This window comes from Urocampus carinirostris, chromosome 16, assembly GCF_059441175.1.
Source record: "Urocampus carinirostris isolate Australia breed hairy pipefish chromosome 16, RoL_Ucar_1.0, whole genome shotgun sequence".
NCBI classification, from domain to species: domain Eukaryota; kingdom Metazoa; phylum Chordata; class Actinopteri; order Syngnathiformes; family Syngnathidae; genus Urocampus; species Urocampus carinirostris.
The window spans coordinates 31,242,597-31,258,129 of NC_142364.1; the positions used below are offsets into that span (position 1 = coordinate 31,242,597).

Below are 15,533 nucleotides of genomic sequence, written 5' to 3' on the forward strand. Positions count from 1 at the left end.
TTTGAGCCACTGAAATTACTTTTGGTCTATGCAGAAACGTCAAGAACATCTGTGGAAGAAGCTCAGGAGCTGCCACTGTGCAGCTGCCGCATGGAGACCCCCAAGAGTCGAGAGATTCTCATCCTGGCAGACAGGAAGTGTATGGCTACAGAGAGCTTCGATGGACACTTGACCCGCTGTCAGAGTGCTGTATTGAAGCAAGAAATGATGCGACCCTCCAATACTGTTCAACTGCTGGTTCTATGTGAGGACCACCGCAACGGCATGGTCAAGCACCAGTGCTGCCCTGGCTGTGGCTTCTTCTGCAGGGCTGTGAGTCATTGTTGACTTTCTTCCTCTTACTGGACTTCCAATAATTTGTACTTTTACAGTATATCAATTAAGCCCCCCTCCCACAAAATTCCCACAGGTGCAGCTGTCTTCTCGTTGAGAAAGGAAATCACAATTCATTTTTCTAAATCAAAATTAGAAATAGTTTTTTTATTTGTGCAGGGAACCTTCATGGAATGCCAACCAGACGTGAGCGTCTCACATCGCTTTCACCGTGCTTGTGCTTCGGTGCTGCAAGGTCAAAGCTTCTGCCCCCACTGTGGGGAGGAGGCCAGCAAAGCCAAGGAGGTTACAATTGCCAAGGCTGATACCACTTCCACTGTACCCCCCACTCCTGTTCACGGGCCAACCCCTACCAAAGCCCATGAGGGCAGAGCAGATACCACCACTGACAGGTAGAGGTTAAGTTTATAGATAGTAGATACTTCAAATTAGAAGAGAAGACATCAATGAATATTGAACTTTCAAAAAGAACAGGAGAGCACTCAAACAAAAAAATTCTAATCCCGGCCCCACGTTGTACAATGTTTTTTTGGATGAACTCTTTCGCATATGCTCCATTACAATGTTGTGCAACACATAAGTAAAAATAATGTGATGTTTAGTTAAAATTTAATGTATTTTCCTTTGTCATATACAATCCTAATATCCTGGTGGTTAGAATTGGCCGCTCTCACCGACGCAATCCTGTGGTGTTGATTCCTGTTGCATTTAATGCTGACCAAATGACCCGAGCCATATTTGTCAACTGATCAATTATTGATCAATTACGTTGATATACTACCATAGAAGGACACTAAAATGCACACACAAACTTTGACATTTTTAGGGGTGTCAAAAATATAGTTTGTTCACGAATAAATATGGTGTAGGAAAAAAATAGGGGATTTTTTTTCTTCCTGTGCTGCCCGGCACCAAACGACCCAAGGTACTAGTCCGCGGTCCAGTGGTTGCCGCCCACTGTTTTTTACTATTGTTTTATATATCCATCCATCCATTATCTGCACCGCTTGTCCTCAGTAGGGTCGCCGGGATGCTGGAGCCCATCCCAGCCATCTCCGGGCAGTGGGCAGGGGACACCCTGAACTGGCTGCCAGCCAGTCGCAGAGCACACAGGGACAGACAATTCGCTCGCTCATTCACACCTAGGGACAATTTGGAAAGGCCAATTAACCTGACATGCATGTTTTTTGGAATGTGGGAGGAAACCGGAGTGCCCACGCAAGCACGGCGAGAACATGCAAACTCCGCACAGGAAGGTTGGTAGCTGGATTTGAACCCATGACCCCAGAACTGTGCCGCACACGTGCTAACCGCTGCGCCGACGTGCTGCTCTTGTTTTATATATTTATGTTTTATTTATTGTTGTGAGGCAGAATGGATACATATTGACAGATAGACCATTGCTCTAGTGCTGTGAACAAACAAAAATTGCTGTACCGAGAATGCAAAGATGGACATATAGGTGAATCTCTACTATGTATCAGAAAGCTTTGTGTTTTGATGTCCAGCTCTCTACTGTCGGCTGCGGCACGTGATGGCAACAGAAGAGCAGATAGCTCACTTTGCTCTGGTTCGGGATCCAGGCCGGACTCCCTTGCTGTTCCTGGCTCCTCCAGGAACTCTGCATCTCTGCTTGGAGATTTCGAAGCAACAGCTCTATCTCCAGTTCCCCAAGGACCACCTCAAGAAACTCTTGAAAGCATCCTACTTGCTCTAGAAACAGAGAAGTATGTTTTCGTAACTTTCTAATGACATCTACTGTGGGATCCATATATAATATGCATTTATTTAATTTGATCAGACCCAAGAAACTCCGTTTTCACCCAAAACAACTTTACCTCTCAGCCAAACAGGGAGAGTTGAAGAAAGTGGTGCTCATGCTAGGTAAGTTGTAATTTGAACACTATAATTATCGGACCGGTATCTATTGGACGATGGATATAGGTAAAACATTATGTCTGTTATTGGTTTGATAACAAAACAATTGACTCATAATTAGTTGCCAAAAGCCACATTATAATATTCAAGCTGACACCATTAATTGGAGACAATCATTCCTTTACATCAATCACGGGTTCTGGACAATTTAAATAATAAAAAATATTGTAAAAATAATGGATAAAACTGTTGTTTTAAATGTAAAGACATGTAAGGACGCAAATAATAATATGTTTATGTTGTTTTGTGCTTATTTGATACACTCACAAAACTACCCTCATTGGTATAATCCATTTTGTAAATACTTAGAATAGAATATTTTTTTAATCTCATTCAATTATTCATTTTTCTTCTGAATCACTTATCCTCACCAGGGTTACGGGAACACTTTTCCCCATAAAATAGCAAAAATAATAATACAATGATTAGTTTCACTAAGACTAAATAAACAGCAATATTATCTAGCATCTGCCACATCAAAAATATATTAATTGGTAAGAATGTTCATACTTTACCAGTAAATCTGGCTAATAATCTAGTAAAATAAGAAAATAATTTTTAAAATTATCAAAGTACTCCACCAATTTATTGATATTAGTCTTATTAGTTTACTTTGGAGTGCTATGTCAAATGTTGTTGCAAACAATGTTTACTACATTGGTATCAATGACATAAAAGACATTTCTATTCAGAAGCAGACGGTTGTTAGTATCTGTAAAACCTTTTATTGCGCATCCATAAACCTGCACTTACTGTTATTCATACTCATGTTCTCATGTGATTTTGATTTGCCTGTAATATTTAGTGGATGGCATCGACCCCAACTTTAAGATGGATTTTCAGAACAGACGCACCCCTCTTCATGCGGCATCTGAAGGAGGGCACAAGGAAATCTGCCACATGCTTGTGCAAGTAAGAGCTTCTGTGCTTATCTTAATCTTGTATTTTGAATATTTTTTTTCACATAATTGGTTTCATGCAGTTTAAATGACTAGTTCGTATTCGTTATTTTGTTAACATCTAACATGAATCAATATTTTTTCACTCATAGGCTGGAGCAAACCTGGAAACCTGCGACGAAGATCATCGAACACCGCTGATGGAAGCCTGTGAAAATAATCATTTAGAAACTGCCATGTACCTGCTGAGAGCTGGAGCCAATCCCATTCACAAGGTTTGTTGCCATATTTTTCTGGCACACAAAAAAAGGGGAAGCAAACACTTAGCTCGTTTTGTCTGGTCCTTTAATGTTTATTCTTTTTTGCACCCTACTAAACTGTTCTACAAAATTGTCACCGCTCCTAAAGGATGTTGAAGGGTTCACATGTCTCCACCTAGCGGCGAAGTCTGGTCATTACAGTATTGTTGAACATCTTCTGTGTACAGGATTTGTCAACATTAACTGTCAGGTTAGTAAAACTTTGTCTATGATTATAATGTCAAACAATTGTTTTACATGAATACATATAAACGGAACCTGTTTCGAATGAACAATGACAGCCTGGTCATCATGCAAAGATATTACCTCATGTGTAAACCCATTTCAAGGTTTCAACATTTTCATAATGCTGTTTTTTTTAGTTTTTCTTTGCCCTTATGTCGGTTTTAGATCAGCAGATGTTGTAATTATGGCCTATGCAGCCCTATAAGACTCTATGTGATAAAGGGCTATACTGTAATGCAAATGTGGCTTGACTTGAAAAGAAGTACTTCGACATTAAATATATGAAACCTAACTGGGGGTCAAAAAAAACCCTTCAAACCTAAACCTTATTATGTTCCATTACAACAAGACAGCTCTAGTGAAATCAAAGATCAGACTCATGCAAGAGTTTGTCACTTCCATCTTCCTCTACGCTTGCAAGACAGACAGAAAACAGGCCATGAACCGTCAGTAGTGAAGAAAGTTGTCCAGAGTTGTGTCCTCAGTGGCGCACTGACGATCTAGACGTTAAGAGATCTGTGAACAGTGATCTATTTAAATGTGATTTTTTTGCGATCAGGAAGATGTGTGGATTAATTGGTTACATTTTGTACCGGGTATATTTTCTCGTAATACAAGAAATCCTAGATACGAGCCTGATCCAGGAACTTATTAATATCGTATACATAGGTATCACTGTTTATAATTTGATTTGGCTATTGCAATAAAGTTAAGATGCAGTAACCTAATACCTCTAGTTGCTTGTGGAAGGGCTTGAAACTAAAGAATATATGTCTTTTAACACAGTGTTTCTCAACTGGTGGGTCAGGACCCAAAAGTTGGTCCTTGACCTGTTTTCAGTGGGTTGTGGGCCTGTGCCTGGCCAGAATAATGATGCGAAAATAAAGGAATAATTGAGAGGCATTTAAACTTCTTTATAGTAGATGGCAATAATTCCCTGCAAATATGAATTGACACCCACCATTTCACACCACAGAAAGAGACTGATAAAGTAGGTTTACACATGTTGAGCTTGGCCAAATGCACAGACAGCTGAGAATATATGAGAGTCACTGAAGTGTAGCCTTTTGGATTTCATTACAAATGCAGCTAATTGAGCATTAAGGGAATGCTTTTACTTGAAGTCGATCCTTTCATTCAATAATTTGGAGAACTGGACATGTTTTTCCTGATTTGGGTGTTTGCTTAGAATCAGAGTGGGATGATGGTTGCAGAAGTCTGACCAGCTGTGAACCACTGCTTTTACATTCACAGTGAAACATTGAAAATGTATCTTGAGTCATCTAAAATGTCGCTTTGTTCACTATTATGTTGACACAAATCATAATGCAGCAAATGACTTTCTTAACTTGATTGTGTGTGATCTTTTGTTTTTCTTACAGGATGATGGAGGTTGGACAGCCATGATTTGGGCTACAGAATACAAACATGTAGACCAGGTCAAGTTGCTTCTTTCCAAAGGAGCTGACATCAGCATCAGAGACAAGGTTCCTTTCTAACACATCACACTTTGGGTTGCGCATAAAGGAGTCAAAGCGCTAATATTGGATGGCGGTTGAAATTTTTAGGAAGAAAACATTTGTCTTCACTGGGCAGCATTCTCCGGCAGTGTTGAGATTGCCACACTGCTGCTAGACGCACACTGTGATCTCCACGCTGTCAATATCCATGGGGACTCTCCACTTCACATAGCTGCTCGGGAAAATCGTCTGGACTGTGTTCTGTAAGTTCCTTTAATTGCATGAAGGTTATTGGTTATATCCCCAGTTTATATCTTATAGCATCTATTTTAAGCATTGCTGCTGATCCCGGCAATGCCTCTTTCTCGCTGAATTGTAATGCCACAGTTTATGCTGGCTTTGCTTTTTCTTTGAGGTGTTTTTTTCTCTTCTTTAAAAGGTTCTGAAAAATGCCAAATAATCAAGAAGGTGCTTATGAAACTCAGGAAGTGTTGCTGTTATGTAGTCACTGTCAGTCAGATTTGACAGCTTTAAATAAAATCTCTGTATTTTAAATGTGTGTTGTTCTATACAAAACAGTGTCAGGAGTTACTAGGTCAAGGGTCAGCAACCCCAAATATTTGGTAAAACAAAACTTAAATTAACAAAGAACAAATTATGCTTGGAGCTGCAAAAAAAGTAAAAGCCTTATATGAACCAATTTTTCAATTAAATGCATCAAAGTAATTCATTTAATATCCATCCATTATCTGCACCGCTTATCCTCAGTAGGGTCGCTGGGGTGCTGGAGCCCATCCCAGGTATCCTCGGGCACTCACTCATTCACACCTAGGGACAATTTGGACTGGGCGATTAACCTGACATGCAGGTTTTTGGAATGTGGGAGGAAACCGGAGGCCAGGAGGAAACCCATGCAAGCACGGGGAGAACATGCAAACTCCACACAGGGTTGTTCGATTTCATGACCTCAGTCGCAGACTGTTTCAGCCACAACTCGAAAACCTTTGTGCCGCAAATGCGCTAAACACTGCGCTGCTGTGCTGCCCTTCATTTAAAATTAAATATTCAAAATACTTGAATCATTGGGAAACGATAAGAATCGCTAGGATCCAGAACGCCATCATCCTCCAGATGATGCTAACAAGCATACGAACAGGAGGACCACACACCTGTTCCTCATCACCCGCACCTGACCTTATCAGGAACTTGGTATTAAAGGACTGTGCCAACAGCAAAAGCTGTCAGATCGTTGTTTACCCTTGTTTGCCTAAGTATACCTGTCGATTTATTCTGGACTTTCTTAACTTCGCCAGCCGTGAGAGTTTTCCAGATTGTGTTTTTGTTACTATTTTTCTCCTCCCCTTACATGTCACATTTTCTTAACCTGGTTTGCCCCCCAAAAAACAGCTCTTGGGGCCGCCTCACCAAAACGTAACAAAGAATGTTTATGTCACGTTTGTCATCCTACAGAAAACCATGACATAAAAATAGATCTGAAAAAGCTCCTGTGAGCCACTAAGGTGGAATTAAAGAGCCACATGCGGCTCCAGAGTGACAGGTTAAAAATATTGATTTTTTTTTCACCCAAAGTACAAAGTGTTTGATGGAAAGTAAATTAGTTCACTTTAAAAGTGTAGTATAATAATATGATAAATATTCTGATGCCACAATACTGTTGATCATCATTTGCAGAACTGTTTGGTAGTGTCTTTTGTCTGTCTAAAGCACAGTTGAAATGGCTTATTGCATTTGTTTATTCAACCTTACCAAATTTCAATAAACTCCTTATCTTTCCAGGCTTTTCTTATCTCATGGAGCAGATATTTCCCAAAAGAACCGGGAAGGAGAGGCCCCTTCTGACTGTTGCAGCCACAACTCAAAAACCTTTGCAGCCTTGCAGGCCAACAGGAGGGAGAAGGACGCCAAGAACCTCAGCTTTATTGGAGCAGGACGAAAAAGCCTTCACAGGTTCGAATTCATTTTTTTACAATTTATTTCAAGGTATTCAAAACATTTGGTTTTGACATTCATTAGGGATGGTGGACATAATCTGAGTCTTTTTAATCTGCCTGTGCATGAGTAGAAGAGTCTGCAGATTTCTGTGGTGCACTTGAACGCAGCGTTGTATGTACACTAGCATCTTCACTTCGCTGCATTTCCAGGCATGAACTCTTCGGTGACTTGCCCACCATCAAGCTAAACACTTTTCTTTTTTTAAGTTTTCAAAAAGTAAATACATTACCGAATATTTCCAAGAGCAACTTGAGGAAAGTACCAAAAATTTAATTTGTACCAGTACCTATTCGCAGGTACCAAACGTTGGGCTTCAAATTAAAATGTATCCATTAATGGCAAACATGGTAAAGGAGGGCATGGTGTAATAAAGTAACACTAACACATGCCAGTGTTGTACTAGGAAGATGTTGTTTTCTAGCGTATTCAGGGTATGTACTGTACACCTTCGCTCTAGACTCGTATGAGCTGTGAGAAGCCAACAAGCGATTTTTTTCGTTTTGTTTAAATTGTTGCAATAAAAATTTGAGTTTAGCAAGTGTCAGTGAAATGTCAATTCAGGGGATCTTATCCAGAAAATAAGTTACTTTTACCACAAACTACTCGTTGCGAAGCGTGGTAGGCTTTCTTCTTCACTGTGAGTGGCTCGCCAGCGGACTTTAATAAAGTCCTAAGATCAAAGGTAGAAGACTGGAGTTTCCCAAGTCCACCTTTAAGGCAACTGGAGCTGCAGTTTCCTCAGATTAGAAAAAAACTGACATTTACAAAAAACAGGCTTATAGTGCAGTAATACCACAAAAGGGTTCTATCCGAGTTCCATTTTTTTCTAATGAAGTTGTTGTACAACATTATCTTTTTCAAAATAGAAAGTAATAAAATATTGGTACAAAAATATTAGTTGCAATTCCCATTAACAAATCTGTTAATCAAAATGTAAAAATCTTGACATTTTGTCAAAATAAATTCACAGAAAGTGATAACATTTTAAGAAAAAATTCAATTTCCACTATGGTATCAGTTTGTTTTTTAACAGATGCTTATTGTAGAATAAAAACTTCAAGACCTAAAACAAACTTATAAAATACTTTAAGAAGCCCGCTAGCTTAGTTTACATCATTTTGTTGTGTTTTCCACAAACAATCGTATTGAGAACTTTTAAGAATTGAGCTTGCCAAGCTGGGATGTCTTTCCCGCTTGGTAAGCGGGCAATACGGCTTCTGTGTGGACTGTTAGACTTTAAAAAAAACATTTCAGTTTATTTACTATCAAACAATGAAACTAAAGTACCAACAACAACAAATAAGATTTGCCTACCTTTTACTCTTACTTCACCTGAGATCTGAAGGCAGCGGTTGTTGTTTCAAACAGTGTTAAGCACGACTGAGTATCTAAAGCCAAATTTTTTTTTTTTTACTCAAGAATAAACTTCCGGTTCCAAAAATACATTTTAGATTTTACTCGAAAGCAAAGTAAAAATACATAAAAACCCCAAATAAATCAAAAGCTTTTGCTTTCCTGTTTTTTTCAGACAGGTTAAACTAAGCATTACCTATGTGTGGTTTGTATCCAGTGACATTGCCCTGGGGCAGGAGAGAGTTCCTCTTCCCTGTGTTAATACCATTGACAGTGAACCTTACCCAGATGACTACAAGTACATCCTAGAGAACTGTGTGTCCTCCCCAATGAACATCGATAGAAACATAACACACCTGCAGGTAAACTGGAATTTCAAGCTGATGTCTCTAGTGGTACCTTTACATATGAGCTTAATTCTTTCAAGGATTGTGCTTGAACCTCAAATTGCTCATCTAACGCGCAAATATTCTCTAATAATCAAAACCTAATTGATCCGTTGCGGCCTCTCAAGAGCATCCAAGTTGACCCTAAATATCCATAAAACACATCTTTCTGATTACTTAAAATGCCTTCAAAATGTAATCGACATAAAATTACAGTAATAAGATAAAGAAAATATTAACAAAATAAATTGCGAGTTTATTATGAGCACTCGGTGGTTGCTAAAGTAATGGATTTACTTTAGGTTACATTGTGTTTAATGGGGGGAGGGCTGTTGATGACACATAAGCACTTACTTTACACTTAAAGTTAAAGATACTTTAAATGAACCTACACACTATCATTTTCTGCCGCATACTTTTTACATTTTCTTCTAATTTAGCGAAGCAAAGACCTGCAAAAAAAAACGGCGACTTTGTAACCTGCACTCCCTGCTTCTTCATGCCAAACCACAGGGTTTTATAGCCTTGTTTACATCTTTCTGTTTAAATAGCGTACAAGAAGCATATGTTGACGAATCTTACTCCTCAGCTAAGTCACTCACATAAACACCATGTTCATATTTTTCTATAAATTCCAGTTTCATTTCAATTGACATCATTTTTGTTTTTTTTCTTCGAAACACATTACCATTTCTGGAAATCATTGCTTAAGTCAAAAGATCCACAAAGAGGAGATGCAATACAATAAAGACAAGTGCGCGGGTTTAGGTATCAGGTGGTGGGAAGCATGCGCAAACTGGGATAGCCTTTAGGAATGCTCATAACATGGATTTCCTTTGTACGGGCAACATATCGTTCTAAATAAATCCTTTGTATCAAAAATCTTGTATTTAGATGTGCTTGGATATAGAGCTATGTATTCTCAATTCACTAATAGTATTTTCTGTATGTCCTTGGCAACACAGTACTGCGTTTGTAAGGAAGACTGCTCTTCTAGCGTCTGTATGTGTGGACAGCTCAGTCTGCGTTGCTGGTATGATGTGGTAAGTTTGAGAACACAACTACTGCACTGCAAAATTCCTCTTACCTCATTGGTATTGGCTTCTTTTAAGTGTATTTTTTGTTCTAGTTATAAGATAATTTTAAAAAGTACTGTAAATTCCAGACTACATGACGCTACTTGTTTCTACTTTTTAAACACTGGCTTTAAAAGCATTGTGGTTTATTCTTTTTTTCTTTCTTTTTGGGAGCCAATGGAGAGCTGCTCTTTTCCACAACACATGCGCTCTAAATACAGAACACGGGGGTGACGTATGAAAACATTTATGACACACTTAGAGAGGAATTAGTCCATATTTTTGCCAACATTATTCATATAATACATAAACAGGAGAAAAGCGGGAGAATAGACAATACTTAATATATACAACATACTCACAATACTTAAACTTGTTCCTTATTTCATTTGTCTGAACTGAACAGCACTGGAAGTTATCTTTTAAAAACACGACACTTTTATTTCCGTATCATTGGCGTATATGTCAGGTCACGGATGTTTTATTTTTAAACCAGAAGAATGATAACGAGCAAATGCAATTTGATCCATTACCGCGGCAACCAGCATTGACAACATTGAAAAAAGACACATCGGTGATGCAATCTGGCACTATTCTGCACTCTATGGTTGCCCTGGGTTTGTTGTCTAGGAAAATAGGGCTCACGTTTTACGCAAGGCAGCACTCATCCACACTTACTTTTGGTGCAGCAGTAAATATGTGCATGTCTTTGTAATTGTCATCTTGAAAGGTCACATGATCCGAAAATACGTAACGTTAACCACTTGGAATAGAACTGAAAATCACGCAGCCAAAAGCATCGTCAGGTGTGCGGAAGCGCTGCGCCATTATCATTTTGCAGCCAAAGGGGTTAACGCCAAATTCTCCACACTATTGGTGCCGGGTTTGCGTCGAACTTATAATGTGAGAAATTGGCGTAAATTAGTTTCTCTTCATGGCTGTTCAAGCCTGCAGCTTTAAATCCAGAGTGGAATTTGCAAAGGCAAAATTAAGTCTCGTTCTTGAATTTAAATTTGGATCTTACGGTTAAATATGCAAAAACTAAGCAATATAGACTATAGGATATTTTTGCCTGTTTTTTTTTTTTTTTCTAATTCTGAGAAAAAAATGATAATTAAAAAGAGCTAAATTTTCTCACCGTCAAGAATCAGGCTAAAATATTTTTTTAAAAAAGCAGCCTTTTCTGTCAATTGGGTAAGAATATTTTTAGTGTGTAGTTCATAGTACTTTCCAAAGGACAATCATATTTAGAGTAGGCAAACACTTCACAAATTACAGAAATCAATCTAAATATTGACCTACCTGACTTGCTCCTTAACATTTTCTTGAACTTTTAGGGCGGGTGTCTTTTACCTGAGTTTTGTCGTGAGCAGCCCCCTCTCATCTTTGAGTGCAACCATGCTTGTTCATGTTGGAAGACCTGCAGGAACAGGGTGGTGCAAAACGGACTCAGGTGAATACGATTTTTGAGTATTGTAATAGAGGTGCAAAAACAAATCTACATTTATCAAATTAATCTACAACTATCTTTCTAGATGACAAATTGTCTAGATTCTCTGTGAATTGGATATTTTTAAAATCTGTTCGATTCGAACTTATTCAAATAAGATATTTGACGATTTCATGCCACAATAAAAGATCAATTACTTTACGTTACATTCTAACTAAATATTTCACTGTTGTTGGTACACAATTATATAGCCACTCTTGGGTGCATTTTATTTTCTGAAAAATACTTATTGGCTAGAACATACGGTTGGCGCTACTTTTACAAATTGTTGAGTTTTCGGGTTATCTTTACATGACATATTTTAGCAAGAATTTGTATTTTTTGCCAGACTCTAGTAACTATACTTTGTCCTTGGAGACTTAAGATCAACAGTTTACCAAATTCTTTAACATGATACGGGCTAAACAGGTCCCCAAATGATTTTGAACATGTTTTTATATTGTTTTGGTGGACTGATTTTAAAATTTATATGGATACAAATGGAAGCGTTTTCAGTTGAAATTGTGAGCAATCAACAATGACGATCTACCATCAGAAACGAACAGAAGGTTATCACATTCTGCATTTTTGAAAACTTAAAGTGATTGTAGTCTTTCTAAACACACTCAGTGATGGCATGAATTTCTGGTTTGATTGAAAACGTCTGCTTCTATCTACAGTTTAAAAAAAAAATAAAAATAATATTTGAGTTTAAAATGTTCTTGTTTGTTATTTGCACTTTTTGAGGCATTGAATTATTCTTGTTTTGGGGAAAACTATACTTTGCTACTTGTAACAATTATAGCATGATTAATTTAACTAATATAGTTCTCTACTTGTTCTGGTCATGCATTTATAAAAAAAGAAACACAAAGGAATTAAGTTATTATATGTCATATAACCTAGGGCGAGGCTTGAACTCTTTCGGACCAGTAAGAAGGGCTGGGGTGTCCGAGCACTTCAAGATATACCACAAGGAACCTTTGTATGCGAGTAAGTCCCTTCAATTTTTTTGACTTATCTCTTAAAAGGTTTAAAAAAAAAAACAACATTAAGAATTGACAGGAAAATCACATAATTCACTAATCTGCATGAGCTATATTCTCAAACTTCCCATAAATAAGTGCACTGTGTAATAACATAATCGCAGCGCAATCAATTTTGCTGCCTTTTTGTTATTAGGTCTAAAAAATGTAAAACTTAAAGACCATCTCATCGAAACAGTGTTTGTTCTGTCACATAATGTAGCAATGAGCTCTTTGAAGATAATCTTTTATAATTTACATTGGTTTTCCATGTCAGGATGCTAATGAGACTAAAAAGATGATCCATTCATAAACTAGGATGTTTTCAGTTTACAGGAATAAGAAATGATAAATGGTCATGACAATGGACTTCACCAGCAAATCATGACTTTAAGCCAGGAGATGGCAGCTGAAAGTAACTAGGTTCTTAAATCCCGAACCCAAACTCTAAAGAGAAAAATAAGATAAGACTGTCACAGGATAAATAGGCCATTTTTTACTACGTAATGCGTAAAGACTAGTTTAAGTTATACCAATAGTGCAATAAAAGTAGTGCAGTAACACTTGACAGCAACAGAAACTCCCAAATAACCCACAAAAATATATATTTTTCACAGTTTTGCATGCTTGTTTAGGGTGGTGATGGCCCTGAGGAAGAAACGGTCTCTGAGCCTGTTTCTCCTTGTTTTAATGGATAACTAATGCCTACCAAAGAGCAACAGGTCAAAGACGTGGTGGCCATAGTGAGAAGAGTCCTTTAAAATGTTAACTATTCTGCTGCGGTAATGCAAGCCGGCAATTTCCTCCAGACTGACTATACGATGGCAGTACAAAACCATTTCTAGAAAATATTTACATAATAATGTGATATCATTTACATTACATTAGATTGATGGTGACATTTACTTAAGCGCCCATCAGGATTTGTCTTTATGCATGTTGTGAGACTAGCGTCTATCTTGAGTCTGAAACTTTTAAGAGTGACAAATTTGTTAATGACAGGTACGTCGGTGAGATCATCTCTGAAGCGGAAGCTGAGATGAGGCAAAACGATGCCTACCTCTTCAGTTTGGATGACAAGGTAGGCTGCAGTCAAAATAATCCACCTTTGTCAAGTATAAGTTAAATTGCTTCTTTGTTCATTATGGTAATTATTTCAATTTGTAACACCAAATGTATTGAGGGTTACCTGGCATTTGGTGATTGCGAAACCAAGATTCATTTAGCAATTGCAGTAATTTTGTCACTCAGGGGTGGGCTGGGACTGGAGACCTGTCCAATTTTTTTTCCATTCACATTTATGAATAAATATATATGCATACATGTTATATATCTTTTTATATATTTCTTTGAATAGAATGGTTTCTTTATATTGGTTTTGACAAGCTCAGTATTAAACCAAAATAGTTTATTAGGCCTTTGTTTTTAAGCACTAAATTATAAATAATAGTTTTATAGTAATTTTGTAGTATATTCGTAGTATTCTGTAATCTCACTGTATCAGTATTTTTCTAGTATTTCTGTAATAGTATTTTTGATGTATTACTGTACTATTGTTTAGTATTTTTGTAGTATTTCTATAGCAGTGTTCTCGTTTGCCCGCGTCCCTGCGTCCTAGACGCATTATTTTTGCTGGGGACGCATCGTGTCAAATCAACGTGCGTCCCCGGGACGCAACTTTTTTGACACGAAATTGTCATTATCATTTTTTAACAAAGATTTACCTCACTCCAAACTTTTCGTGAGGCAAATCCGCTATTGTTGTTTTGGTCTCGCGGTTCGAGTTTTCGTCTGCACGCCGATCTCCAGTTCTAGTTGTGTAGTGAAAGTCCGTTTCTTTTTAGAGAACTGGCTTTTTCGGCTCATTAAAGAGAGCCGGCTCTCAAACGGCTCACTGGCTTTGATGCATTATATTACGAATGATTATGTTGTATAAAGAAGTTAAGAAAAAGAAGTATAAAAGGAGAAAATGAAAAAAGACAGGTTAGTGGTGATCCCTTTTAATCAGTATATTACCAACAATAATGCAGAAAATGAATTAATAATTTGAATAAGAAAATGTATTATTCTACTTAATTATATTTGCATGTATTTTTTCCTTCTATAGTGAACGTCCAAGCGACTTCATTTTTGAACTTTTTCTTATAATAAACCTCATTCATGTCGAGCAACTCAATGTCTCACAACAAAATCTTCATTAACAATATATATGATATAACGAAACACATGTACAATATAACATGTTAAACTACATAAATAAACATGTTTGAAAAAAAAAAGTTTTTTTTTGTATTTTGTAAGGGAAAATACGACAGTTTGTAAGGGCATGGAGCACACTAAATTTTGGGGACCCATAGATCTCTGTTGGGACCCATAGAATTTTGAGCATGCGAGTCCCCTGGACCCATCACTTTTCAGAGGTAAAATGAACACTGCTATAGTATTTTTATTGTATTGTATTCTTTATATTTTCAGGTTTACTAAATATGTATATTTGTATATTTTCTAGTATTTCTTTAGCACTAATTTTGTAGTATTTCTTTTGTATTTTTGCAGTATCTCTGGTGTATTTTTGTAGTATTTCTGGTATATGGTTGTTGTATTTTAGTAGTAGAACTTAGTAGTATTTCTTTGGTATTTTTATATTATTACTAAAGTTGTGTGCTTGTAGTATTTCTCTATTATTTTGTTGTTTTTCTGTTATAGTATTACTGTAGTAGTTTTTCTGTAGGAGTCTGCGTTATATATATATATATATATATATATATATATATATATATATATATATATATGTGTATATACATATGTATGTATATATGTATATATGTATATACATATGTATATATGTATATTGTGAAATGTGGGGGTGGTAGCATCATGCTCAGGGGGCGTTCTTCTGCACATGGGACAGGACAAGTGCACTGCATTAAAGAGGGGATGACTGGGGCAGTGTATTGTCAGATTTTGGGGAACAACCTCCTTCTCTCAGTCAGAGCATTGAAAATGGGTCGTGGCT

General features: G+C 37.2%; 1 protein-coding gene across 2 annotated transcripts in view; it reads left to right on the plus strand.

Annotated features, from left to right (window-relative positions):
• Window positions 1-15,533, plus strand: part of ehmt1b (euchromatic histone-lysine N-methyltransferase 1b) — a 37,739-nt gene that overhangs the window by 17,151 nt on the left and 5,055 nt on the right. For both annotated transcript variants that reach the window (XM_088355856.1, XM_088355857.1), the window contains exons 10-24: window positions 35-312; window positions 493-725; window positions 1,842-2,060; window positions 2,135-2,217; window positions 3,077-3,183; window positions 3,323-3,445; window positions 3,579-3,680; window positions 5,098-5,202; window positions 5,284-5,438; window positions 6,973-7,143; window positions 8,759-8,903; window positions 9,893-9,970; window positions 11,341-11,456; window positions 12,399-12,485; window positions 13,520-13,598. In XM_088355856.1, coding sequence (XP_088211982.1) covers window positions 35-312; window positions 493-725; window positions 1,842-2,060; window positions 2,135-2,217; window positions 3,077-3,183; window positions 3,323-3,445; window positions 3,579-3,680; window positions 5,098-5,202; window positions 5,284-5,438; window positions 6,973-7,143; window positions 8,759-8,903; window positions 9,893-9,970; window positions 11,341-11,456; window positions 12,399-12,485; window positions 13,520-13,598 — 2,081 coding nt within the window. The remainder of the gene's footprint in view (window positions 1-34; window positions 313-492; window positions 726-1,841; window positions 2,061-2,134; window positions 2,218-3,076; window positions 3,184-3,322; window positions 3,446-3,578; window positions 3,681-5,097; window positions 5,203-5,283; window positions 5,439-6,972; window positions 7,144-8,758; window positions 8,904-9,892; window positions 9,971-11,340; window positions 11,457-12,398; window positions 12,486-13,519; window positions 13,599-15,533) is intronic.